Source organism: Corvus moneduloides, chromosome W, assembly GCF_009650955.1.
Source record: "Corvus moneduloides isolate bCorMon1 chromosome W, bCorMon1.pri, whole genome shotgun sequence".
NCBI lineage: Eukaryota > Metazoa > Chordata > Aves > Passeriformes > Corvidae > Corvus > Corvus moneduloides.
In genome coordinates, this window is record NC_045510.1 from 879,952 (window position 1) to 905,926 (window position 25,975).

At 43.8% G+C, this 25,975-nt stretch overlaps 1 protein-coding gene across 1 annotated transcript in view; it reads right to left on the bottom strand.

The window, feature by feature from the left end:
- Nucleotides 1-25,975, bottom strand: part of LOC116437453 (ras GTPase-activating protein 1-like) — a 124,030-nt gene that overhangs the window by 68,914 nt on the left and 29,141 nt on the right. Inside the window, exons 6-8 of the mRNA XM_032095098.1 lie at nucleotides 25,099-25,130; nucleotides 20,685-20,737; nucleotides 19,681-19,831 (exon numbers count right to left, since the gene is read on the bottom strand). Coding sequence (XP_031950989.1) covers nucleotides 19,681-19,831; nucleotides 20,685-20,737; nucleotides 25,099-25,130 — 236 coding nt within the window. The remainder of the gene's footprint in view (nucleotides 1-19,680; nucleotides 19,832-20,684; nucleotides 20,738-25,098; nucleotides 25,131-25,975) is intronic.

The window sequence follows — 25,975 nt, forward strand, 5'->3', positions numbered from 1 at the left end:
GTGGATAAACGGCTATCACACACTGAGTGCATGTTTTTGGGGTTATGTTAAAAATGGTACCTTCTGTGAGGACATGACACCAGGGGAAGTTTTCTCCCAACCCCTCAACCAGTTCTTTGGGCCCACCCCACCAATTTTCAAAGGGTTTAGATTCCCTCTGAGTACTAACCGACTGGTGCTGGTAGGCCTACTCTATTTAGCACTCAGAGATAAGTTATTGGCTTGGATAACTACCCAGAAACCGGCCCCAGAGACTAGAGAACCTACCCCAGAGCCTGATCCTGCCCCAGAACCTGACACGGCCCCAGACACCAGAGATCCTACCCCAGAGCCTGACCCAGCCCCAGAGCCTGACACGGCCCCAGACACCAGAGATCCTACCCCATAGCCTGACCCAGCCCCAGAACCTGACACAGCCACAGATACTAGAGACCCTGCCCCACAGCCTGATACCGCCGAACAGTCCACCTCAGAAATGGACTACCCAAACTGGGTGGGGTTACTGTTGAAGGGAATGCAGGAGATGTGCCAGGAGATGGGCCAGGTGCGCCAAGGGGTATGCCAATTGCTAAGGGAATACACCTCCTCAGCTAGTGAAAAACCCTCTCCCTGCCCCAAAGAGGATGAGTCCGATGGTGCAGCAGTGGAACCCACGGATGTTACAACCGTCCAGGTTTCAGCTGAACCACAAGGACAACCACAGCCAGCAGCAGTCGCCCCCGTGCAAAGGAGGAAGTATAAGACCAAATCAGTACGACCAGTTAATGATGATGGGGAACCAGGGCCCTCACAACCAGCAGGAGAGCCAGAGCCAGAAATCATCACTGAGTCCCTGTCGTACGACAGTCTCTGTGGTATGCGAAAAGACATTGTGCGAAGGGGGCGAGAGCCTTATACAACCTGGCTGCTTCGGGTTTGGGGCCTTATGGGCACAGGTATGCAACTGGATAGTGGTGAGGCAAGGTATCTGGGATCGTTGACCCAGGACCCAGGTGTGGACCAGATATTTGTGAGGGAGCCAGGAACCCTTCCTCTCTGGGAGCGGCTCTTAACAGGTGTGAGAGAAAGGTTCGTTCACAAAGAGAGAATGCAGGAGTACCATCATAGAATGCAGTGGAAGACACTCAAGGAAGGGATCCAGCAGCTAAGAGAGGTGGCAGTATTAGAGGTACTCTTTGGGAAGGATGGACAGCATGATAATGACCCCAATAAGGTCAAGTGCACAGGACAGATGATGTGGAACCTGGCAAAGCTAGGGCCACAGCAATACACCACCTTCATTTCAAGGATTGATGCTGACAATAACCGAGAAACAGTGGGCTCTGTGGCCAACAAGCTCAGGAATTATGACAGTATGGTTAATGGCCCGCTGAAAGCTCATGTCTCTGCTGTGGTCCAGGACCTCAAAGAGGAGATGAAGGAGATGAGGGAGGAGATGAGGGAGATCAGTGTGGCACCAGTGCGAGTCACAGGCCCCCAAGTCAGAGCCCGTCATCCCCCTGCTAGAGAGAGAGGGTACACCCCACGAGCTGAGCTGTGGTTTTGCCTGTGTGAGCATGGGGAAGACATGAGAAGGTGGGATGGGAAACCCACCTCTGCCCTGGCAGCGCGGGTGCGTGAACTCAAGGAGGGAGGCACTAACCGATGGGGTTCCACTAAAGTGAAAGTAGAGTCAGCCTCCGGTGACCGAGCTGCCAGGTATTACAAAAGGGAGGATGATATGTCGGATCCCCTTGAAGGTACCTCGAGCATGTATGCCCAGGGAAAGAATGATAACCAGGGCTAGAGGGGCCCTGCCTCTAGCCAGGAAGAGGCATGGGAGAACTGGGTTTTCTGGACAGTGTGGATTCGATGGCCTGGCACATCAGAGCCACAAAAATATGATGCATTGGTTGATACTGGGGCACAGTGTACTTTAATGCCATCAGGACATGTGGGGGCAGAACCTGTATCCATCGCTGGGGTGACCGGGGGATCACAGCAGTTGACCATTTTAGAAGCTGAGGTGAGCCTGACTGGGAAGGAGTGGCAAAAGCATCCGATTGTGAGTGGCCCAGAGGCCTTGTGTATTCTGGGCATAGACGTCCTCCGGAACGGCTATTACAAAGACACGAAAGGACTCAGGTGGGCATTTGGGATTGCTGCTGTGGATGCAGAGGGCATTAGGCAATTGAACACCCTGCCTGGACTATCAGAGAATCCTTCGGCAGTTGGGCTCCTGAAAGTGGAAGAGCAACGAGTGCCAATTGCCACCTCGACAGTGCACCGCCAGCAGTATCGGACCAATCAAGATGCTGTAATCCCCATCCACAAGATGATCCGTGAGCTGGAGAGCCAAGGGGTGGTCAGCAAGGCCCACTCACCCTTCAACAGCCCCATCTGGCCTGCATGCAAATCGGAAGGAGAATGGAGATTGACTGTGGACTATCGTGCCTTCAATGAAGTGACTCCACCATTAAGCGCTGCTGTGCCGGACATGTTGGAGCTCCAGTACAAGCTGGAGTCCAAAGCAGAGAAGTGGTATGCCACTATTGACATTGCCAATGCATTTTTCTCCATTCCTCTGGCAGCAGAGTGCAGGCCTCAGTTTGCCTTCATCTGGAGGGGTGTGCAGTATACCTGGAACCGACTGCCCCAGGGGTGGAAGCACAGTCCCACCATCTGCCATGGACTGATCCAGGCTGCACTGGAAACGGGTGAGGCCCCAGAACATTTGCAGTACATTGATGACATCATTGTGTGGGGGGAACACCGCAACAGAAGTGTTTGAGAAAGGAGAGAAAATCATCCAAATTCTTCATGAAGCCGGCTTTGCCATCAAGAAGAGCAAAGTCAAGGGACCTGCCCGAGAGATCCAGTTCCTGGGAGTAAAGTGGCAAGATGGACGACGTCAGATTCCCACCGAGGTCATCAATAGGATCACAGCAATGTCTCCACCAACCAACAAGAAGGAAACACAAGCTTTCCTAGGTGCCATAGGTTTCTAGAGAATGCACATTCCCGAGCACAGCCAGATCGTGAACCCTCTCTACCTGGTTACCCGCAAGAAGAACGATTTCCACTGGGGCCCTGAACAGCAGCAAGCCTTCACCCAGATCAAGCAGGAAATCGCTCACGCCGTAGCCCTTGGCCCAGTCAGGACAGGACCAGAGGTGAAGAACGTGCTCTACTCTGCAGCCGGAAACAATGGTCTGTCCTGGAGCCTCTGACAGAAGGTGCCTGGTGAGACTCGGGGCCGACCACTGGGATTCTGGAGCCAAAGCTACAGAGGGTCTGAAGCCAACTACACTCCCACAGAGAAGGAAATCTTGGCAGCTTATGAAGGAGTCCAAGCTGCCTCAGAAGTAATCAGCACAGAGGCACAACTCCTCCTGGCACCCCGACTACCACTGTTGGGGTGGATGTTCAAAGGAAAGGTTCCTTCCACACATCACGCCACTGACGCTACTTGAAGCAAATGGATCACCCTCATCATGCAGCGCGCCTGAATTGGAAACCCAAGTCGCCCTGGGATCTTGGAAATAATTACGAGCTGGCCAGAACGTGAGACTTTTGGGTTATCTTCTGAAGAAGAAGAGGAGCAGGTGATGCGTGCCGAAGAAGCCCCACCATATAACGAGCTACCAGAGAGTGAAAGACAATATGCCCTCTTCACTGATGGTTCCTGCCGAATTGTAGGCGCTAGCCGGAAATGGAAAGCCGCTGTATGGAGCCCCACACGACAAGTTGCAAAGACTACTGAAGGAGAAGGTGGATCGAGCCAATTTGCTGAACTCAAAGCTGTTCAATTAGCTCTGGACATAGCTGAAAGGGAGAAGTGGCCAAAGCTCTACCTCTACACTGATTCATGGATGGTAGCCAACGCTCTGTGGGGTTGGCTGGAAAGGTGGAAGAAGGCAAACTGGCAGCGCAGAGGAAAACCAATCTGGGCTGCTGAGGAATGGAAAGACATTGCCACTCAGGGAGAGAAGCTATCCGTGAAGGTCCGTCATGTAGATGCTCACGTCCCCAAGAGCCAGGCTAATAAAGAACATCGTAACAACAAACAGGTAGATCAGGCTGCGAAAATAGAGGTGTCCCAGATAGACTTGGATTGGCAACATAAAGGAGAGTTGTTCCTAGCTCGATGGGCCCATGATGCCTCAGGCCATGAGGGCAGAGATGCTACCTATAAGTGGGCACGAGATCGAGGGGTGGATCTAACCATGGACAGTATCTCCCAGGTGATCCATGATTGTGAGACATGCGCTGCAATCAAGCAGGACAAGCAGGTGAAGCCCCTGTGGTATGGTGGGCGATGGTCCAAATACAAGTATGGGGAGGCCTGGCAGATTGATTACATCACACTGCCTCAAATATGCCAAGGCAAGCGCTATGTGCTCACAATGGTAGAAGCCACCACTGGATGGCTGGAGACCTACCCTGTGCCTCACGCTACAGCCCAGAGCACCATTCTGGGCCTTGAGAAGCAAGTCCTTTGGAGGCATGGCACCCCTGAGAGAAGTGAATCTGACAATGGGACTCATTTTAAGAATAGCCTTATTAATACCTGGGCTAGAGAACATGGCATTGAGTGGATGTACCATATCCCTTACCATGCACCAGCTGCAGGCAAAGTGGAATGGTGCAATGGATTGTTGAAAACTACCCTGAAGCCACTCGGTGGGGGAACTTACAAAAATTGGGAACAGCATCTAGCAAGGGCCACCTGGTTAGTTAACACCCGAGGCTCCACCAGCCGAGCAGGCTCTGCCCAATCCGAACCCCTACAAACAACAGACGGGGATAAGGTTCCAGTGGTGCACATGAGAGGTATGCTTGGAAAAACTGTTTGGGTTAAGTCTGCCTTGAGCAAAGACAAACCCATCTGTGGGGTTGTTTTTGCCCAGGGACCAGGTTGCACCTGGTAGGTGATGCAAAGGGATGGAGAGACCTGATGCATACCTCAAGGGGACCTTGTTTGAGGGTGAACTACCCATGGCTCTGTACTTGTATCAGTATCAGCATGTATATATGTATATAATTCAGGTGATGCATGTATTTATATCGTTAAAAGGGTTAAGCTTCATGTAACATGTTAGTATGGGAAAAAATTCGGGGTGGATAATGTTGGGGTTTTAAGAGGTCTAGTTTTTTTTCTGTTAAAGGAATTTTTCCCCCATACTGTTACTAAGACAACAAATCGCTGGGTGCTTAAGAGAGACAAAAGACCTGGCTGCTCCTTTTGTTTCACCTGGGTGTGTGGTCAGTTCATTCTCTGGCATTCCCATTCGGACAGAGAGGAGTCGGCTTGCTTCGGCTGCTTTTCCTTGTGCTGGAAAGCCCTAGGATCCCAAAGCCGCCAGCCCAGACCTCCGGGGGGTTCCCCGCTTGGATACATCGCATCTGCCACCCGGGATTTGTGCTCGTCCCTGCCACTCCAGCCTGCTGTTCCAGCCTGCCATTCCAGCCTGCTGTTCCCGAGGGTCCGGCCGGACACCGGGGCCAGCTGCCCAGGGGTTTGTGAAGCCTTTGTTCCATCCTTCCCCGGGACCCCAGACCACCGGTGCCACGTGCTCCCCGAGCTCGCTCCGGAGCGCCCCCTGCAGCCGCGGGGGAACCATCGCACCTGCCCTGCTCACCGGGAGCCACCAGCGCCCCTGCCAGCTGCAAGCAGAACTGCACCAAAGGGATAAGGGCCCGACGGCTGAGAAGGCTGGGACTGGGTTTGTGATTGTTTGCTGTTACTGCCATAGTTATTGTTGTTTGTTTGACTGGTTATATAATAGTAAAGAACTGTTATTCCTATTTCCCACATCTTTGCCTAAAAGCCCCCTTGATTTCAAAATTATAATAACTTGGAGGGAAGGGGGTTGCATCTGCCATTCCAAGGGAGGCTTCTGCCTTCCTTAGCAGACACCTGTCTTTCAAACCAAGACAACCTCAAAGTCCCTGCAGGAGACTTGGTATTAATCAATGCGCATACTGTAAGAAAAATGGGCATTGGAAAAAGGATTGTCTGCAGTTGAAACATAAAGGCCCCCATCTCATGGCCATCATCTAGATGACTGAGAGGGACTGGAGGATTCTCACCCACCAGAACCCCTGGTTACAGCTAAGCTGGGGAATGGGGAAGGAAATGAGGAGGTAGAATTTTTAGTAGATAAAGGAGCTAGCTACTCTGTGCTAAATACAGTAAAAGAAAACTTGAGTAATGATTCTATAACAATCCTTGGTGCAACAGGGAATTGTGAAACTGGGCCATTTTTCAAACCCATTGATTTCAAAATAGAAAAGCAATGGATGACTCACCAGTTTTTGTATCTACCCAATTCGCCAAAGCCCCTCCTTGGGAGAGATTTATTGAAAAAATTAAATGCTGAAATCAAACTTTAAAATGGCAAAATACAGGTTATTATTCAAGAACCTAATTATGCAGAAGCCTCTATTTTTGCACTACGGTCTTCAAAATTGGATGCGATCCATCTGCCAGTATCACTTGAGGATGCAGTGATTCCAATAGTCTGGGCTGGAGAGGTACCCGGGCATGGAGAGGTGCCCAGGAAATCCAAAAGAGTAGATCCTGTAAGAATTAAATTGAAACCTGGAGCAGGACCAGTAAGGTAAAAGCAATGCCCTTTGAAAATAGAAAGTTTTAAGGGGTTATTACCCCTTGTGGAAAACATTTATAAAATATGGCCTATTGAAGAAATGTGAATCCATATTTAATACCCCTATTTTGCCATTTAAGAAGGCAAATGGAAAGGATTACCAGCTGGTACAGGACCTTAGTGCCATAAATAAGATAGTAGAAGATCTACACCCAGTAGTAGCAAATCTTATACCTTGCTAACAGCCTTGAGTGAAAAATTAAAATGGTTTACGGTATTAAATTTGAAAGATGCCTTTTTCTCTATCTCTGAGTACTGAAAGTCAAGAGCTTTTTGCTTTTGAATGGGAAAATCCAAACACAGGGAGAAGAACCCAACTGACTTGGATGGTTCTACCACAGGGGTTTAAAAATAGCCCTACCATATTCAGAAATCAATTGGCAAAAGAACTGGAGGAATGGAAAAATCAGAACCCTCTTGGAGTCTTGTTACAGTATGCAGATGACATTCTGATAGCCACTGAAACTAAACAGCAATGTTGGGATCAGACTGTGGCATTGTTCAATTTTCTGGGACTAAGTGGATAAAGAGTATCCAAAGACAAAGCACAAATAGTCCAGACCACAGTAATCTACTTGGGGTTTGAAATTTTCTAAGGACAAAGGAGGCTGGGACAGGAAGGAAAAAAAGCAATTTGCCAACTCCCATAGCCGCAGACCGTAAGAGAGTTGTGTGTATTTCTCGGGATGGTTGGATGGTGTTGCCTGTGGATCAGCAATTATGTGTTGTTAGTAAAGCCACTGTATGAGCTCTTGAAGACAGCTTGTGGCAGGACATCCCCCCCTCTACCACAGAAAGCTTATCTACTCTGTCCATCAGCTGGTGCATAGCTCCGGACATTCTCCCCCCCCCCCCCCCCCCCCAATGAATGGGTGAGATAACACAGGCCGGACAGATGTCCAGCAATGAGTTATCTCTGGCATCAAGGAGGTGAGACCCCCAGCTGACAATGAACATCCCTCGCCTTGAGAGCGAGATGTAGAGAGAGAATCCAGGAATCCTTGACTGAAAAGACACTACTTCACAACTATAAATGCTACACAAATTTTCACGGAGGCAGAAGTCTCCTACACACTCCCTGGAAATGTGTAGGGCTCCTCCCCGAAGCTTGGAAGCATGTTCATTGTTACTTTTCCGGAAATTGAGAGCAAAGGATCCTATGTGTGCCCCATCAGAAATTGTATGGTAAGATACATTGAATCCTAATCTATACAATTTCTTCGCTACCTGTAACATAGGTACCTCACTCTCGCGCTATATTGTTTATCTACTAGTTCTTTTGTTTATCCTCTGTAGTAAGTAATCTGTTAAAGTCTTATGTCTGTTAAATTTGTGTCTATTAAATACATAATTCATTTTGTAATAGACCTAATGGGCCATTATTAAGAACTTGCGAGCAAGAGTGGTTTTGGGGTGCTGGCTGCCTCAATAAAGCTACTGTCTACTGCCAGAGGCCTGGGCAGAGGCAGGGACTTGTCCAAGCTCTCTCCTCTCCATTCATAACACAGCTCAGAAGGACTTTATAGTCTGGACTGATGATCCATGGGCTGCCTTTCTACAACTCAAGTGAGCCCTTATACAGGCCCCTGCTTTGGGGCTCCCAGACCCCATGCATCCATTTGAACTATTTACCTATGAAAGACAAAACATAGCACTGGGAGTGCTGTCGCAGTTCCTCGGGGACCAGAGAAGGGTGGTGGCTTACTTTTCAAAGCAACTAGATAATGTCAGCCAAGGCTGGCCTAGTTGTTTGAGGGCAGTAGCAGCTACTGTTCTCTTGATCCAGGAAGCTTGAAAACTGACATTGGGACAAAGCATTGTCATTTATGTACCACATATGGTGCAGTCAGTACTTGAGCAAAAAGGGGGCCACTGGCAATCTCCTAGCCAGATGTTAAAATACCAGATAGTCTTGCTGGAGCAAGATGATGTGACACTCAAAACAACTTCTATTGTTAACCCTGCTATGTTCTTATCTGCCCAACAAGTAGAAGGAACCCCCAAGCATGTTTGCTTACAGACTATAGAAGAAGTGTATTCCAGCAGACCTGGCTTAGGAGACAGACCCTTGGAAAGACGTGATTGGGAATTGTTTACCGATGGGAGCAGCTTTGTCCGGAATGGAAAACTACTATCTGGATATGCAGTGACTACACACCATGAGGTAATCGAATCAGAGACGCTCCCCTCCACTGTTTCAGCCCAGATAGCAGAACTAATTGCACTCACTCGAGCTTTGGAATTGAGTAAAGGAAAATGAGTTAACATTTGGACTGATTCAAAATATGCCTTTGGAGTAGTACATGCACACAGAGCCATCTGGAAAGAAAAAGGCCTTTTGACATCTCAAGGCACGTCAATCAAAAATGGAAAACAAATCTTGGATTTACTCAAAAGTATCCAGAAACCAACAGAAGTTGCCATCATACATTGCAGAGCACACCAAGCAGGTAAGACCAAACCAGAATTGCAGAATCATTTACCTGATAAGGCTGCCAAAGAGGCTGTAGAAAAATGCACGTTAGAAAAAAAAGTCTTATCCTTAATATCCCTGCCAGAGATACCTCTCCCAGTAGAAAAACCAGAGTATAGTGCTAGGGGCTGTCAAGTAATTGAATCCTTAGAAGCAAAATTTGATCTGTGAGGCTGGGCAGTTACCCCAACCGGGGAAATAGTAGTCCCTCAACCAATCTTATGTGAAATAGTGGATCGCAAACAAAAAGCCACTCATTGGAGTACTGAACAACTTTTGAAACATTTGCAAAAATCTGTAATTGGGTCTAAAATAGCTCTGATTGTACAATCAAGAATCCAAAAATATATAACTTTTAAAAGAAACAACCCTAACACAGCTAACAAAGTGGTGCTATGTGGTGGCCTGTTAACCCCGTGATTCTGTGATGTTCCCCTTGTTCCCTCCCTAGCCTTGGCCACTCCCTCAGTTTCTCCCTATTTGTTCTTGTACCCCAACCCCGCCCAGGGACCGCCCCTGGGCCCCTGACAAAACCACCCCGCACTCAGACCACGCTGTCTCTCCACCTCTGAACATCGCAGGGACAAGATGTGATTAAAGCCATCTCAAACCCTCATGAGAGACCCTTCTCTACCTTCTTTACCATCCACTGCATTGTAACGCTGCTAGCTGCCGGAGCCAGATCGCAGGGCTGTCCAAAATGGACTCCGGGATGCGATTAATCGCATGGCCCTAGGAAATCCTTGCTGAGCTTTCAGGCCGCAGCAGCCTGCTAGACAGAGTCCAGCGGTTACAACAGTGCTAGGAGCCATAAAATCAGGAAATGTTCCAGGTGAATATTGGCAGATTGATTTTACTGAATTCCCCAGAAAAGAGGGATCTAAATACCTCCTAGTTTTGGTGGATACCTTTTCTGGGTGGCCAAAAGCCTTCCCTTGTCGCACCAATCAGGCTAGGGAAGTGATTAAAATACTGTTGAATCAAATAATATCTAGATTTGGGGTACCTTTGGGAATGTCATCAGACAGAGGTTCCTACTTTATTGCAGAAGTGGTACAACAGGTTAGGAAAGCCTTGGGAATAGCTTGGGATCTTCATACTCCTTATAGGCCCCAAGCTAGTAGCAAAATAGAGCTAATTAATTATATAATCAAATTGCAATTGGGTAAAATATGTCAGGAAGCCTCCTTGACATGGGTCCCAGCCTTACATCTTGCTCTACTCTGAATTAGAATTCAACCACAGGGCACCAGCAAAATAAGCCCCTATGAGCTGCTATATGGTCGACCCTACCAAGTACCACACATTCCAGGAAACACACACATAAAAGGAGGGGTCAATTTGAATAATTGCCTCATTTCTCTTAGTAAAATTTTACAGGATTTGCAGTGAGCAGTAGTAATCTCCAGACTGATGGGATTGGACACACCAGCATATGAGTTCCAACCAGGAGATTGGGTCTACTTGTAAGACTGGGGAACTGCTCTGCTCCAGCCAAAGTGGAAGGGACCTTTCCAAGTACTACTGACAACTTTTACTGCATTGAAACTGGATGAAGTAAAATCATGGATACATTATTCCAGAATTAAAAGGGCCAAAGCCCCTCAGGTAATTGAACAGTTGTCTGAGAAAAGACAAGATGTTTAAGTCTTGTTTTGCTATCAAAGTGGTAGAGTGCCTACAGATGTCCAGGAAATCTGGAAACAAACCCAAATTTTACAACTTACAGCTCAAGACAACACCTCCTGGGGATTTGAAGAAATCTGGACCAAACTTACTTCATGGTTACCCAGCTGGACTTGGTTTATAATTGTCACCATAATAATTGCTCTATGTGTTTTAGCTTGTATCATGATTCAGTGTTATAGCTGTTGTAATGCCTTACGCTATAAAATGAAATATAGATATTAGAGACTAGTTCCCATAAGGAGTTTAGTCTCAGGAAAAGGAGGGACTTGATAAGGACAGTGGAACAGAACAGCATTTTACTCTGATAAGGACAGTAGAACAGAACAGTCTTGGAGAAACAGATAAAAGGTGTAACTTATGCAAACAAAAGTCATGGAAAATGCAAGCAGGATGCCAGCTCAGCTCTGCAAGGCTGACAAAGCAGAAGTTATGCAAAACAACAATATTGCACTTACTCAAAAGCAGGGCTTGAGGAACAGCCACCTAAAAAAGGACACCGGACTCTGAAGACAGACCTCAAAGAACCATATAAGGACTTCTGATAAGGGGTGTGACTATGTAAAATAAAGTCAAGGAAGTGGGGATAGCTAATGAATATGTAATCACTGTGTATGATAAAAACTCTGTTTACCCAACGCTCAGTGCGCTCGATTAGAGGAACGATCCTCCGAGTGACCAGCATGCTGCAATAAAGAATGCCTACTTTCTAATACTCAAAACTGTGTTAGAAAGTTTCTATCTGGCCGATTTTGGAATCACTGACATTTCAAATAGTGAAGAATCCAGAAAACAGAATACTACATCATTAAATTATAAGGAAAAAGAATTAACATGTTAAGTCCATATCATTGAGCCTATCAAAACACAGATTAATCTATCAATTAAGATAAAAAAGGCTTCCAACAACTCAAATCCTCATCTAGTCTGAAAACTGTCTCATCTCTCAAATTAAAGATAATTTGAAAGTTTGTTCAATGTATAACTGTTGGGTCAATATTTCTTATATTCTACTTTGACATGGAATCAACAGATACACCACCTTGTGCTGCTGCCTCCCTTCTAAATTTTTCAAGTTTTTGGAAAACTCTCTCTTAGGAAGGTGAGATTTCAGAAAGAAAACAGAATGAGAGGACAAAGTGGCATGAGATATGTGGTAGGATAGGTATGCCTATCCTACTCCACCTTCTAAAAACAGAAGTGAAATATTACTAAGTGCTACCTTACATTCAAATATCGTTTTACTTCCCAGGTAGTTTGCATATCCAGACATGGGACTGGAAGTTCACAACCTATATAAGCAATACTACATTTCTGCCTATACTCCAAAAGCAAGCACAGGCAGCATTTTCCTCAATCTTCCCAGTAAAGGGGAGAGGCTTTAGAAGAAACAGGTGAACTCAAGACATCAATATCTGACTCCAGGACTGGTGCCTCTACCAGAACATTGCTTTTTATACCCATGGAAAAGTCTGAGACACAAGGTATGCTGAGACCTGACATGATCCATCTGTCCTGATAGGGGAAATGCTTCCTTGTTCATAAACTCACAGGACTGATTGAGAGGGCTTTAAACTAGAATCAGTGTAGGAAGGGGATACCAACAGGAGAGCTGAAGGTAAGACAAGGGTTGTCATTGCATCATCTGAGGGTGGCAATGCTAATGGGAACATTTATGCTGTTCCAGGGAGCACTGAGGGCTTAGGAGCACATCTAAAATGCTTGTGCACCAACATATGCAGTATGAGAAACAAATAGGATGAACTGGAAGTGTTGGTCGGTTCCCAGAGTGATAATATCATAGGTATTCGTGAGACTTGGTGGAATGAGTCCCACAGTTGGACTGCTGGGACGATGGGCTACAGGCTGTTCAGGAGGGATAGGCAGGGCAGGCAAGGTGGAGGAGTTGCATTGTATGTAAGGGAGAGATGTGACTGTACAGTCCTTACAGTTAACAATAATGTGGCTGAGAGACTCTGGGTGAGGATTTGGGGGATGGAAAACAAAGCAGCTGTCAGAGTAGGTGTCTACTATTGATCTCCCAGCCAGGATGATAGCACTGATGAGTTATTCTATAGGCAATTGAGAGAAATCTCTGGATCAGTAGCCCTTGTCCTTATGGGAGTTTTCTACTTCCCTGACATCAACTGGGAATATCATTGCTGTGACAATTAACTCTAGGAAATTCCTAAAGTTTGTAGATAACTTCTTGTCGCAGGTACTCAGTGAGCCAACTAGGAAAGATGCTGTCCTAGACTTATTGTTTGCAAATAGAGAAGGACTCATGGGAGATATGATGGTAGGTGGCTGTCATGGCCACAAGTGATCTTGAAATGGTTGAGTTTAAACTTTTCAGTGTAATGAGAAAAAAGGACAGCAGAGTTGCTACCCTGTACTTCAAAAGAGAAAACTTTAAGCTATTCAGGGAGCTACTTAGCAGTGCCCCCTGGGAATCTGCTTTTGAGGGCTTAGGGATCCATGAGTACTGGTCAGTCTTTAAGAACCACCTTCTAGAAGCACAAGAGCAGGGAACTCCAGTGTGTCACAAGTCAAGCAAGTGGGGCAGAAGACCAGCTTGGCTGAACAGGGAACTCCTTGTCAAACTCAGAGGGAAAAAATTGTATGATCTCTGGAATTGAGGTCAAGCTTTACCAAAAGATTACAGAGCCCTTGTTTGGATATGAAGGGAGAAGACATAGAAGGCCAAAGCTCAACTAGTGTGTAAACTGTCTGGAGAGCAGCCCTGCAGAAAGGGATCTGGGGGTGCTGGTTGACAGCAGGCTCAATTGGAGCCCTGGCAGCCAAGAGGGCAAACCACATCCTGGGGTGCATCAAGCACAGCATAACCAGCCAGGTAAAAGAGGTGACTATCCCTCTGTATTTACCACTGGAGCAGCCTCACCTTGAGCACTGCATGCAGTTCTGGGCCCCACGATTTAAGAAGGATGTGAAGGTCCTTGAATGCATCTAGAGAAGGGCAACCAAGCTGGTGAAAGGGCTGGAATGAATGTCCTATGAGGGGTGGCTGAAGACTTTGGGTTTGTTTAGAGGCAAGGAGGCTGAGGGGTGACCTCATTGCTCTCTACAGCTTCCTGAGGAGGGGAAGTGGAAGTGGAGAGGGAGGTGCTGATCTCTTCTCTCTGGGATCCAGTGAGAGGACATGTGGGAATGGTTCAAAGTTGTGCCAGGGAAGGTTCCGACTTGACATTAGGAAGCATTTCTTTACCCAAAGTGTGGTCAAACAGTGGAACAGACTTTTCCCAGAGAGGTGGTTGATGTTCCATGCCTGTCTGTGGACAATGCCCTTAATAATATGCTTTAACTTTTGGTCAGTCCAGGACTAGATAATCGTTGTAGGTCCCTTCCAATTGGAACAAACAAAGAAAAAAATCCAACAAACCCCACTCACCCAGAAAAACCCAAACCCCAAAATCCACTCCAAAACAAAAAACAAAACTAAAAAATCCCACACCCTTGCATAACAAAACCACATCATAAACAAAAACAAACAAAAGAAACCCATCTGTAAAACATGGAAGCTATTCACAGAATAGTTGAGGTTGCAAGGAACCTCCAAGATCACCTAGTTCAAGTCCCCATCTCAAAGAAGGTATAACAGATTGCTTAGAACCTTGTTCAGCCATATTTTGAGTATCTTTAAGGATGGAGACTCTACAAGCTCTTTGGGCAGTCTCTTACAGTATTTGATCACCATCATACTGGCCACCACTACAAAGAGTTTCTCTCTCTCTTCTTTGCTCCCTCCCTATCAGGTATTTATACAGAGTGATAAGATTCCCCATCACCACCTTGTCTTCTCAAAGCTGAACAGTCCCAGCTCTCTCCACTTGTCCTCAAATGACAGATACTCTAATCCATCATCTTCATGGCCCTTTTCTAGAAGCCTACAACACCTGGACTCAGTATTCTCAAGCAGTCTCCCATTCAGTACTAACTGGGCCCAAAGCTGCTTAGCTTCCAAAATGAAATGAAACAGAGTATGTTCAGGATGGTGTGGCCACAGGCTAGTAAGCATATATTTTCTGTTTGAGATTTCATGATATGCAGTTAGTAAAATCACATCCCCTCCTGTCCCACCATCATGCCCCTTGTCCCCCCCAACTGACTTTGCCAATTTTTACATGAAAAAGTAGATATTCATAGAATCATTCAGGTTGGAAAAGACTTCTAAGATAATCAAGTCCAACCACTAACCCAGCACTGCCAAGTCCACCACTAAACCATGTCCTTAAGTACCACATCTACACAGCTTTTAAATCCCTCCAGGGATGGTGACTCCACCATTGCCCTGGACAGCCTTTTCCAATGCTTGACAACCCTTTTGGTGAAGAAAATTTTCCTAATATCCAATCCAAACCTCCTCTGGCACAACTTGAGGCAATTTCCTCTTTCCCTATTGCTTGTTACTTGGGGGAAGAGACCAACACCTACCTTGCTAAAATCTCCTTTCAAGGAGTTGTAGAGAGCAATAAGGTCTCCCCTGATCCTCCTTTTCTTCGGGATAAACCTCCTTTCCCTCAGCCACTCCTCATAAGACTTGTGCTCCAGACCCCTCTACAGCTTCATTGCCCTTCTCTGGACATGCTCCAGCACCTCAATGTGTGTCTTGTAGTGAGGGGCCCAGAACTGAACACAGTATCCAAGGTGTGGCCTCATTAGTGATGAGTACCCCAGTAGTCACCTATCTTGTCCATGGAATAAACATAAAGATCACAAAAGTTACATGCTTTACTGAGGTCCATGGAAAAATACTATTTCAATATCTAGTCAAAATAATTCACTCAATATGTATTTCACATTTCCTATATATTAGGACCTTCAAATAGACAACTAAAAGACTACAGATTGTCTGTTTTGTACAGATGATATAAGAAATAATGAAAGCAAATCTCCATATAAGTGCAAATATTATCTGTTAGTTATACTCATCAATAGAAGTTTTGAGCAATTTATATGCAGAATAGTGGGTAAACATGCAAATGGAGAAGGTTAGTAGAAAAAGTAGTCTTCCTATGCCTCACAGAACAGTAGATGCCCAAGATGTACCCAGGAATTTTTTGCCATGTTCATCCAAAATAACATTGGCTGGCTTTTGGAATATAGTCTGATACATAGCATTGCTTATATTGGTTGCAGACCTTCCAGTCCCATGTCTGGATATTTACATTACCTGGAAAATAAAACAGCAGTCAACTTTTGAGTTGGTTTCTTAACTATTCTTGTCCTGGGTTGCATCCTCATGAGCTGTTGAAACCAGGTGGGGCAGTGTTTCATTGCCTCCTCCCTCTGGACTATCTTCTGCTTAATGAGCCCATCAACGCCTTGCCTCATGACTCATCATCCCATTGTGAGATGCTCCACCCAGAAGGAGGAACCAAGCATTCCATCCTAGATATAATCTGAGATTCTGAACACCACAGACATCCCTTTCCACTGGATTTCCAGAGGACAGGAGCTACATAGCCACCACTGGACCTTCTGAGGAAGAGCAGACCCTTTTCTACAGGATCACCACTTCAGGAGGACTGCACCCACCATTTTATCAGACTGCTACCGCCACCCTGACTAACAGGGTGTCAGGTTGTAGCCTGACTCTGTCAGTTTAAACCGGTGTTTTCTGCCTTTTTTTCTTTTTTTCTTAATTCCCCTATTAAATTGTTATTCTGGCTTGGTGCCTCCCACTGGTTTGTTTTCAAACTAGTACAATTCTTCAGGCTGTTACTTTTGTATGGAAAACTTTCTTCTATAATTTATGTGACTATAATTGTAATCAATACTCTGCAAAGAGAAGATGGGCTTTATTTTATCCATTTTTTAATCTCACTTAGAATCACTAAAGCAGCAAGAGAAGAATATTCAAGAGAAACAACACTACTACCAAGGATGATTTTTTAAAGTTCCAGTCTAATACTAGTATCAGATTTAAAGCAGATACCTTCAGAGCATTTAAAGAAATAGCTTATAAAAAAGATCAATGAAAATTGTTTAACATATGCATTTAAAGAAGCAGCACATCTTCAACCTCTAGTTTTTCACCTTGAAGATGAACTCTACATTTTTAGATAAAGAATAAACAGATGTTCTCTCTGCCCCAAGAAATGCTCATAAGTAATTTCATTATCTTGCATAAACTCATACTTCCTATATTTCTGTCCTGAATTTAATGTCATTTGATGTTTTTCATCCACTTCTGTTTCATACAACAATCCACCTTCGTCTTCACATATTTAAAGACTTCCTTCTTCCAGGGTCCATAACAAATAAACCAGTACAAGAATTAAGAAGCCCACAGAAAGCTATTCCTTTTCTTTCTGCTTCTCATTTATTGCCCTCTGTTGCTGCCTGTTCTGAGCTTCCCCTCCCCCTCCCCAAGATGCTTGCCTCTGCCATGTGCTCTGAACTCCTTTGTTCCATGCGCGGGCAAAACAAAATGCAACTCAAACTCTTTAGCAGTGTCTGATTGGCTGGTCACCCCAGGTCCGCCCCCAGTCCTCCCCTTTCCCTTTCTCTGAATAAAAGAGAAGATCAAGGGAGGCCCCGCCTCTCTGGCTTTGCAACTCTTTCTTCGAACATCTCTTGTCGTCTGTTTCTTTTTGAAAGCTTCTAACTGTGGGAAATTAGGCGAGTCAAGAGCTATATTTCTCCCTCTTTGCTTCTACTGGTGGTATTTGCTTTGCAGCTGATACAGTTACTGATTTTAGAACTACTAAAATGCTAGATTGCCCGTGCTACCTCTCTAGGTTGCTCGAGGCTTTCTAAGGCATTGAACTACAAGCACTAGCCGGTAAAAGCTGAAAAGATACTTCCCTCAGCCCTCTGCAGTAGATCTTATGGAAAATAATTTGGGCCAGTTACCACCTCCATTTTGCATCATTATCCTGCATGTTTGAACTTCCAAGAAGTCTATCAACTTTCAGTAAATATGAATTGGACAGAATTTGAGCCTAAGAGTATATTAGTAATTCTCCAAAACATTCAACTAAAACTAGAAGTCTTTCAAAGCCAAGTAGTTCTCTTTCACTGAGGAAGATCTTTGCAACCTAGGTACCAAAATATTCAAAAAGCCCTCTAAAGCATATTATCATAACTTAGCAGTGCTTAATCTTTTCATCTTCTTTTCCATCCAATGTCAAGGAAAGAATCTTCTCTAGTGAATCCAGCAGAGGGAAGTAATAACTTATTGCAGTAAGTTTCTGGAGCTATACCATCTAATACTGCAAAGCCATTTGAGACTAATAAGACTTCCACTAATTTGCTAATTAGTTTGAGATCACCTAGGGTGTTTGAAGTCTATCATTCTCCTAATATGCCATGTAACTAGAGAATGGGCAAAAGAGGATTTACCTTCAAAGGCTGACACTGAAGCTACCTTGATTTTCAATGAGGATGTCTGGAGGCCAGACTGATAAACATAGAAGGTACTCAAGCAGTCTGTGTGTGGGATATATATAGGTTAATAAGGTTCCAATTGCTTAGTCTCAAACCACTGTCCATTTGAAACCATATGAAGAAGTCCAGTGAACTTCTTAGTTAGGAGACCTCAACATTTTCTCAGACACACCAGCTGCTGGATCTCTACCCACTCAGAAGCCAAGCTGGAATTGAGAGGAATTCTCTATTGGGATGAAGAATGCCCTGGTTCTAGGTGAACAAGTCCAGAAAATTTCTGATCATGTGACAGGCAATGGCCTCAATTAAGAGAGAAAGGTGAGTTTTCACTATCTGCACTTCTGACCAAAATATTCAGATGTTTTAAGGTGATTGATTTAATGGCTTTTCAACAATGAAGGTAATTTTCCCCTTTGTTGTCAATACCCATTTCTATTGTTTATACCTGTCTTGGGGTGACTTTATGATGTGTATCCCATATTGCTGCCCTATGCCCAGAAATTAATTCTTGTGCCTTTCTATGCCTCTAAACTGAGCCTGGGAGGGGGAAGGAAAAACTGAGCAAAACTTTCTCAAAGCAGTTTGCAGCTTGTTCAAGGTCACACAGAGATAGCAACTTTTTTTTCCAGCTGCGGCAGGGGAGGGAGGAAGCACCCGGCTTGCTGCTCCCGGGTCAGTTTTTGGCCAGTGGTTCAGCTTCTTTTTCTCCGGAGAGAGACTGAGAGTTGAATTTTTTTCCTTCCCTGGAATTTCAGATTTTCTCCCTTTTCTACTGGACTGCGTCAAAATCAGAACACATCGGGAGGACTTTCCACTGAGCTCAGAGGGCCTGGCCCTGGGCCAAGCCCCAGCTCCGAGGAGACCAAAGGGAGGACTCTGACGCTTTCCCAAGTTTTTTCTCCATAGCGAGAGATTTTATTATTTAGTATTATTTTCCTTTTCCCGTGTGTTTGTTAAATAAATAGTTTTTATCTCTTTCACTTTCCTTTGAGGAAAATTTATTTTCCCCGAACCTGGTGGGGGAGGGGTAGTGACCTGCCTTCTCTCAGAGGATATATTTCTAAATTTGGCCAAACCGGCACAATACCTTAAAATCCCTACTGAATGTCTCCAATAAAACTAACATTTTAATTTTCCCCTTTCATACACAGAACTCCCTATTATAAATAGTAGTTTCCAAGACAACACTGCATTCTCCTAATTACATGTCATAATCCAATTTATAGGGTAAAGAAAATAATTTACAGGAGAAAAATACTTCAAAAGAAACAAGTTACACCTAAGCTTTTGAAGGTTTTCAGAATGTACTTATTTACAACTAACTACTAAGCAAGTTAGTTAAAACTCATAGTACATCCTTAAGAAACACTGAAACTTTATGATCATATCAGTAAGTTATCAGCAATATGTTATACAAGTTCTTTACAGAAGTGTAAAATACACACAACTATTAAAACTTACCTATTATAATATCTGCCTCCCATCATAAACTGATTGCTTGATGTTGGACATATTTTAAAACGCTGAATATTTTCACTGGTCCGAAAATAAAGTGAGTAATCACCAGGTGTATTATCTGAAGGCCTCACAAGAAAACTGCACACCTGACCAACTGAAAAGATATAATAATACAGCATTATTAACTGTTACTTAGTGTCACTTATGAGCCCTTATCAAAGCTCTTTCTGTACAAATTAGCAAGAATTGCACATTTAAAGGAGAAAGTCTGATCTAAGTTCCAACAGTGATCCCCATTCTTCCCCCAAATAGGATGAAATAGTATTAAACTGCCAAAGTTAATGTCAAATTATTTGGCTGTAGGTGACAACTTATCCCAAACTTTTGTCACCTCTTTACAAGAGCATATGGTGTGCATATGAGTTTTGACAATATTTTCAAAAAACCTAAAGAATTTTGTTCTCATATTTAAGGTATGTTATTTGACAGTATGAGTCTGAAATCTTGATGTTTTCATTTTAAAAATTATTTCCTCTATGAGGAGACTAAAGTTTAATACATTCTCCCATAAGTATATAACAGCATCAAGCCTTCCAGAGTTCAAGAAGTGTTTGGACAACACTCTCAGGCACACGGTGATTCTTGGGGGATGGTTCTGTGCAGGGCCAGGAGTTGGACTCAATGATCCTTGTAGGTCCCTGCCAACCCAGAATATTCTGTGATTCTGTGAACAGCATTTTCTCCTCAGCATTTTAATGAAGCCCAAGATATATTTATGTATATTACAATTTTTTTTAATTAGCTGTTTCAATCAGAATTCTGAAACTAACTTTACTTGAGAACATAAAATACCCCCTCAATGCTCAGCCATGAGGTTTTTTCCAATGTAGTAGCAACCACAGATCTGATGCTCATATGTTCATACAGAAAAAAAACCTGGTTTTCCTGCAGTCTCAAAGGATTGTCTCATTCCCCTACCACTGTATTTCCATCTGAAATAAAAGTACCTGTCATCAGTAAATTGTAAGCTTCTTGTTTGGAGATCTTCCCATGGAACCATCTTAAAGAGAAAAATTAGAAAGCAAGACTATCAGCTCTCTTTTTTAGGAGTTGTGACATCTAAGGCTCAGACATCTATGAATTCATCTTTGTTTAAAAAATCTAGTAAATATAGATTATATAAGCAACTGTTATGTTATTCAGCAATTCTGCTTTTCTACCAACAGAATGAAAAATATCTACATCTATATAAACTTATTTGAGTACAGGTGTCCAATGCAAAGTAGATGTTCAAATCCAAGTGTGTTTAGAGATTAAAGGCATTGTTTAAATGCTAGATAATGACAGGCATATTTGAAGCCAGTCTCAGATAGCAATTTATTTGAAGCATGAAATACAAAGCCCCAGGACATTAATGAAAGTTAAATACTATACAGAATAACTAAAATTGAATTTTGCTAGAAGCTGAGGAAATAAACTCCAGCTTTATTAACTACTGAATAAGAATCACTTTAGTTTCACACCTTGCATCTCCCAGAATCCTTCATCAGAGCATCATCCTAAAAAAATACAGCAATCTATCCAGTCTTAACCTGATACCTATGATTATAGGAAACAGCTTGATGTTGCATAGCTATTCGGTTTACATGTGATATGCCACATGCTACATCTTAAGAGCGCATCCTGTCTTTTAAAGGAAATCTATAAATAAGGCCTTTCATTGCAGAGTGTATATGCACATGCACGCGTGTTTAAGTGTGTCCTTAGTAACAAAGGGGTCCAGGAAGGCTAGACATACTTTAAGATGGAAATAGTAAAGGTGCAAGAGCAGGCTGTCCCTGTGTGCCTAAAGACAACCTGTCGGGGAAGAAAACTGGCCTGGTTGAACAGGGAGCTTTCACAGGAACTCAGGGGAAATAAAAGTGAGTTTATGACCTTTGGAAGAAGGGGCAGGCAACTCAGGAAGAGTACAAGGATGTTGTTAGGTCATGCAGAGAGGGAATTAGAAAGGCAAAAGCCCAGTTGGAATTCAATCTGGCTACTGTCATAAAAGAAAATAAAAAGTATTTTTACAAATGCATTAACAACAAAAGGAGGGCCAAGGAAAATCTCCATCCTTTATTGGATGAAGGGGGAGGATGGGATGGACACATTGCCCTCAAGGATGAGGAAAAGGCTGAGGTACTTAATACCTTCTTTGCCTCAGTCCTTAACAAAGACCAGTTATCCTCAGGGTACCCAGCCCCCTGAGCTGGTAGACAGGGACATGGAGCAGAATAGATCCCCTGCAATCCAGAAGGAAGCAGTTAGTGACCTGCTGAGCCACTTAGATACTCACAAGTCTATGGGGCCTGATGGGATTCACCTGAGGGTACTGAGGGAGCTGGTGGAAGAGCTTCCTAAGCTGCCCTCCATTATTTATCATCAGTCCTGGTGAACCACAGAGGTCCCAGATGACTGGAGGTTGGCCAATGTGATGACCATCTACAAGAGGATCCAGGGAACTACAGGCCTGTCAGCCTGACCAACAGATCATCTTGAGTGCCGTCACACAGCACATGCAGAAAAAACAGGTGATCAGGCCTAGCCAACATGGGTTTAGGAAAGGCAAGTCCTGCTTGACCAATGTGATCTGCTTTTCTGACCAGGTGACCTGCCTAGTGGATGAGGGAAAGGCTGTGGATGTTGTCTACCTGGACTTCAGCAAAGCCTTTGATACTGTCTCTCACAGCATTCTCCTGGAGAAGCTGAAGCCCATGGCTTGGACAGGTGCACTCTTTGATGGGTAAAAAACTGGCTGGATGGCCGGGCCCAGAGAGTGATGGTGAATGGTGCTACAGCGAGTTTGTATCTGGTCACTAGTGGTGTTACCCAAGGCTCAGTGTTGGGGCCAGTCCTGTTTAATATCTTTATTGATAATCTGGATGTGAGGATAAAGTGCACCCTCAGTAAGTTTGCAGATGACACCAAGTTGGGCGGGAGTGTTGATCTGCTGGAGGGTAGGAAGGCTCTGCAGAGGGATCTGAACATGCTGGATCAACGGGCCAAGACCAACAGTATGAGGTTCAACAATGCCAAGTGCCAGGTCCTGCACTTGGGTCAAAACAACTCCATGCAGCGCTACAGCCTGGGTTGACATCTAGCTGAACATGAGCCAGCGTGTGCCCAGGTGGCCAAGAAGGCCAATGACATCCTGGCCTGTATCAAGAATAGTGTAGCCAGCAAGATTAGGGTAGTGATTTGCCTCCCTGTACTCACCACTGGTGAAGCCACACCTCAAATACTGTGTTTAGTTCTGGGCCCCTCACTGCAAGAAGGACATTGATGTGCTGGAGTGTGTCTAGAGAAGGGCAACAAAGCTGGTGAAGGGTCTAGAGAGTAAATCCTCTGAGGAATGGCTGAGTGTACTGGGGTTGTTTAGCCTGGAGAAGAGGAGGCTCAGGAGAGACCTTACCACTCTCTACAACTACCAGAAAGGAGGTTGCAGCCAGATGGGGGTCAGCCTCTTCTACCAGGTAACTAGTGACAGGACAAGAGGACATAGCCTCAAGCTGTGCCAGGGGAGGTTCAGGTTGGACATCAGGAGGAATTTCTTCACAGAAAGGGTTGTTATACATTGGAATGGGCTGCCCAGGGAGGTGGTGGAGTTACCCTCCCTGGAGGTGTTCAAGAAAGACTGGATGTGGCACTTAGTGCTCTGGTCTAGTTGACAAGATGGTGATCAGTCAAAGGCTGGATTCAATCTCAGAGGTCTTTTCCAACTCAAATGATTCTGTGAAATAGCCCAAAATGGGACCAAACTAGGGCCTTAAAGGGAAAGTTGCACCAGGGGAGGTTTAGATTAGGTATTAGGAAAAATTTCTTTATGGAAAGAGTGGTCAGGCATTGGAACAGGCTGCCCAAGGAAGTGGAGGAGTCACCATCCCTGGAAGTGTTCAAAAAATGTATGGATATGGCACTTGAGGACATGGTTTAGTGGTGAATATGGTGGTGGTGCTGGGTTGATGGTTGGACTTGATGATCTTAGAGGTCTTTTCCAACCTTAATGATTCTGTGATTTTGTGTAAAAGAAAGCCTCTTATACATCAAAAAAGAGCTCTAGTTCTAACTTACTTTCTATATTACCTTTACAGGAAAATCCCTGTCTATTGGAATATTTACAGAAATCCCCGCCTCCCCTGGAATCTTCTGAGCAGCATGAGTAACTGAATTGAGTATCAAAGCTTTAAGATTCCACTACAAACTACTTTGTTAAAAAAAAAAAAATCCTGTATTTGAAGGCATCCCTATTACTGTTATGCTGCTATACCAAACTGACTAGCACTGTTGCCTTTGTAAAATCATGGCTCAGGCCTGTTACTTTGGCTAAGTAGAAAAGGACTGTGGGAAAGAGACAGCTGAATTAGGGGTAGAAAAACATGCTGCGTGACCATCGCGTGCTCACATCGTAGTGTATGGTGGTTGGTTGAATTATGTTTGTTATGCTTTAAAACTATGTAAACTGATAACCGGCTAACTGCTTAAAAAGGCCAGATTTTTGCAATAAAGGGCTCTCCTTTGCACCTGCCTGGGGACTCTGCATTGCTTCTTATCGCAACATAGCACAACACTGAAAACCTGTAAACTGAAGCCACATACCAATCATTTTCTTTCCCCTATTAGGAACAAAAACAAACCACCAAGAAAACACCACCAGAAGAAATGCCTTCTTCTAACATCAGTCCTTTGGAGACTGCAAACTGGGCAAAAAATACAGAAAGCAGAAGCTGCAATTATTGCAAGCAAATAGAGGACAGATGAAGTTATCCAGATACTAGAAATTTTCTGTAACTTTCATTTGCTGCTCATCTTTACAACTGAAAATAATATAACAATCAAGTTTCCTGTATCAATTCACTGTTCATTGTAAATTGTATTTTTTTTTTTATTATTATTTAACAAGTTGGAATTCACTGCAAACAGATTACTCTAGTGTCTCCTGTTTTTCATTTAAAGTGCTAGCACGAGGCTAATATCAAGTGTTACTATTACACTATCATTCCTCTAAATGATACTTTGATCCCTCTCCTGCACTTAGAGTTGAGCAGACCTGAAAAAAGGTTACCTCTAAGCTAAACTGTATGTGTATAAAAAATCCCCATAAATCAGAAAACACCACATCCTCCATTGTATATATTCTAGGTAAAGTGATCACAGAGACTCATTCAAGATTTTCACTGCAAAACCCATTAACATTAGGCATAACTAATACAAGACTTCGTGTCAATGACCTATGCAACTTCAACAGCTAGAATAGAAGAAAAGTCTTAAGATTAAAAATCAAATACATACAACTTTGGTTCACCTTCCCAATTTCATAACTAAAGTTTACAAACAGTTGTTTTATTATTTGTTTTTAATAAAAAAAAAAAAAATCCTTACATTTTGCCTTCATGTGGATCTTCTTCTCTTCCCTAATAGGAGAATTAACATATTAAGTGCATGACAACAGTATGCTTGAGTTTAGAAAAGTAAACTTCATCGGTTAAGACCTTCTGTAGAAATAAACAACACTAAGAAGTCCAAGACATTTTTGAACTAGATGGCTTATTGCACAGTTCATGTAAAGAGGTTTTCAACTTCATTCACTGGAATTCAGTGGAAATTCAGCCATAACATGTTATTTCAAAAGATTGTTTCTGTCACTCTTCAAGTCCTTCTTTACATGTGGTAACTTAAATCTCAACTTTCGTGAACTTCAGCCACTAATGTAGAAATTTATACTTAGATACTCTAACACTATCATTTCAATTTAGCCATTCACATCCTGATATAGATGTGAGAAGAGGTGAAGCAAACTCTACTAATAGCAATATATGTATGCTGCAAAGCAAACATCATCAAGACTCCAAAGCAGTGGTGAACTTCTTTGAAAAAAAAGCATGTGGGAAGGTGGGGTGGGTGTTTTTGTCCATTAAATCATCTCTTGTCCTGTAGTAAATCAATTATCTTTGTCACCTGATTAGCTTCCTGACTTGCATAAGCCCTTCTAGGTATAATTAACTCATCAATATTTTGATATCCACACTTGGCCCTTAAAAAAAATGAAAACAAAGACATACGGCAAAATTTGAGTCTATACATTTATGAATATTTCATAGCAAACAAACAAACAAAAAGAATGTAACTGAATGACTAGCAAGTTATTTATCAGGACTGGTGAGTTTAGGGAACTGCTTAATAAGTTCACAGTATCATTCATTTGCACATGAGCTTTTTTGGATAACGAGAAGAGGTACTTTGGATATTAAATTAGACT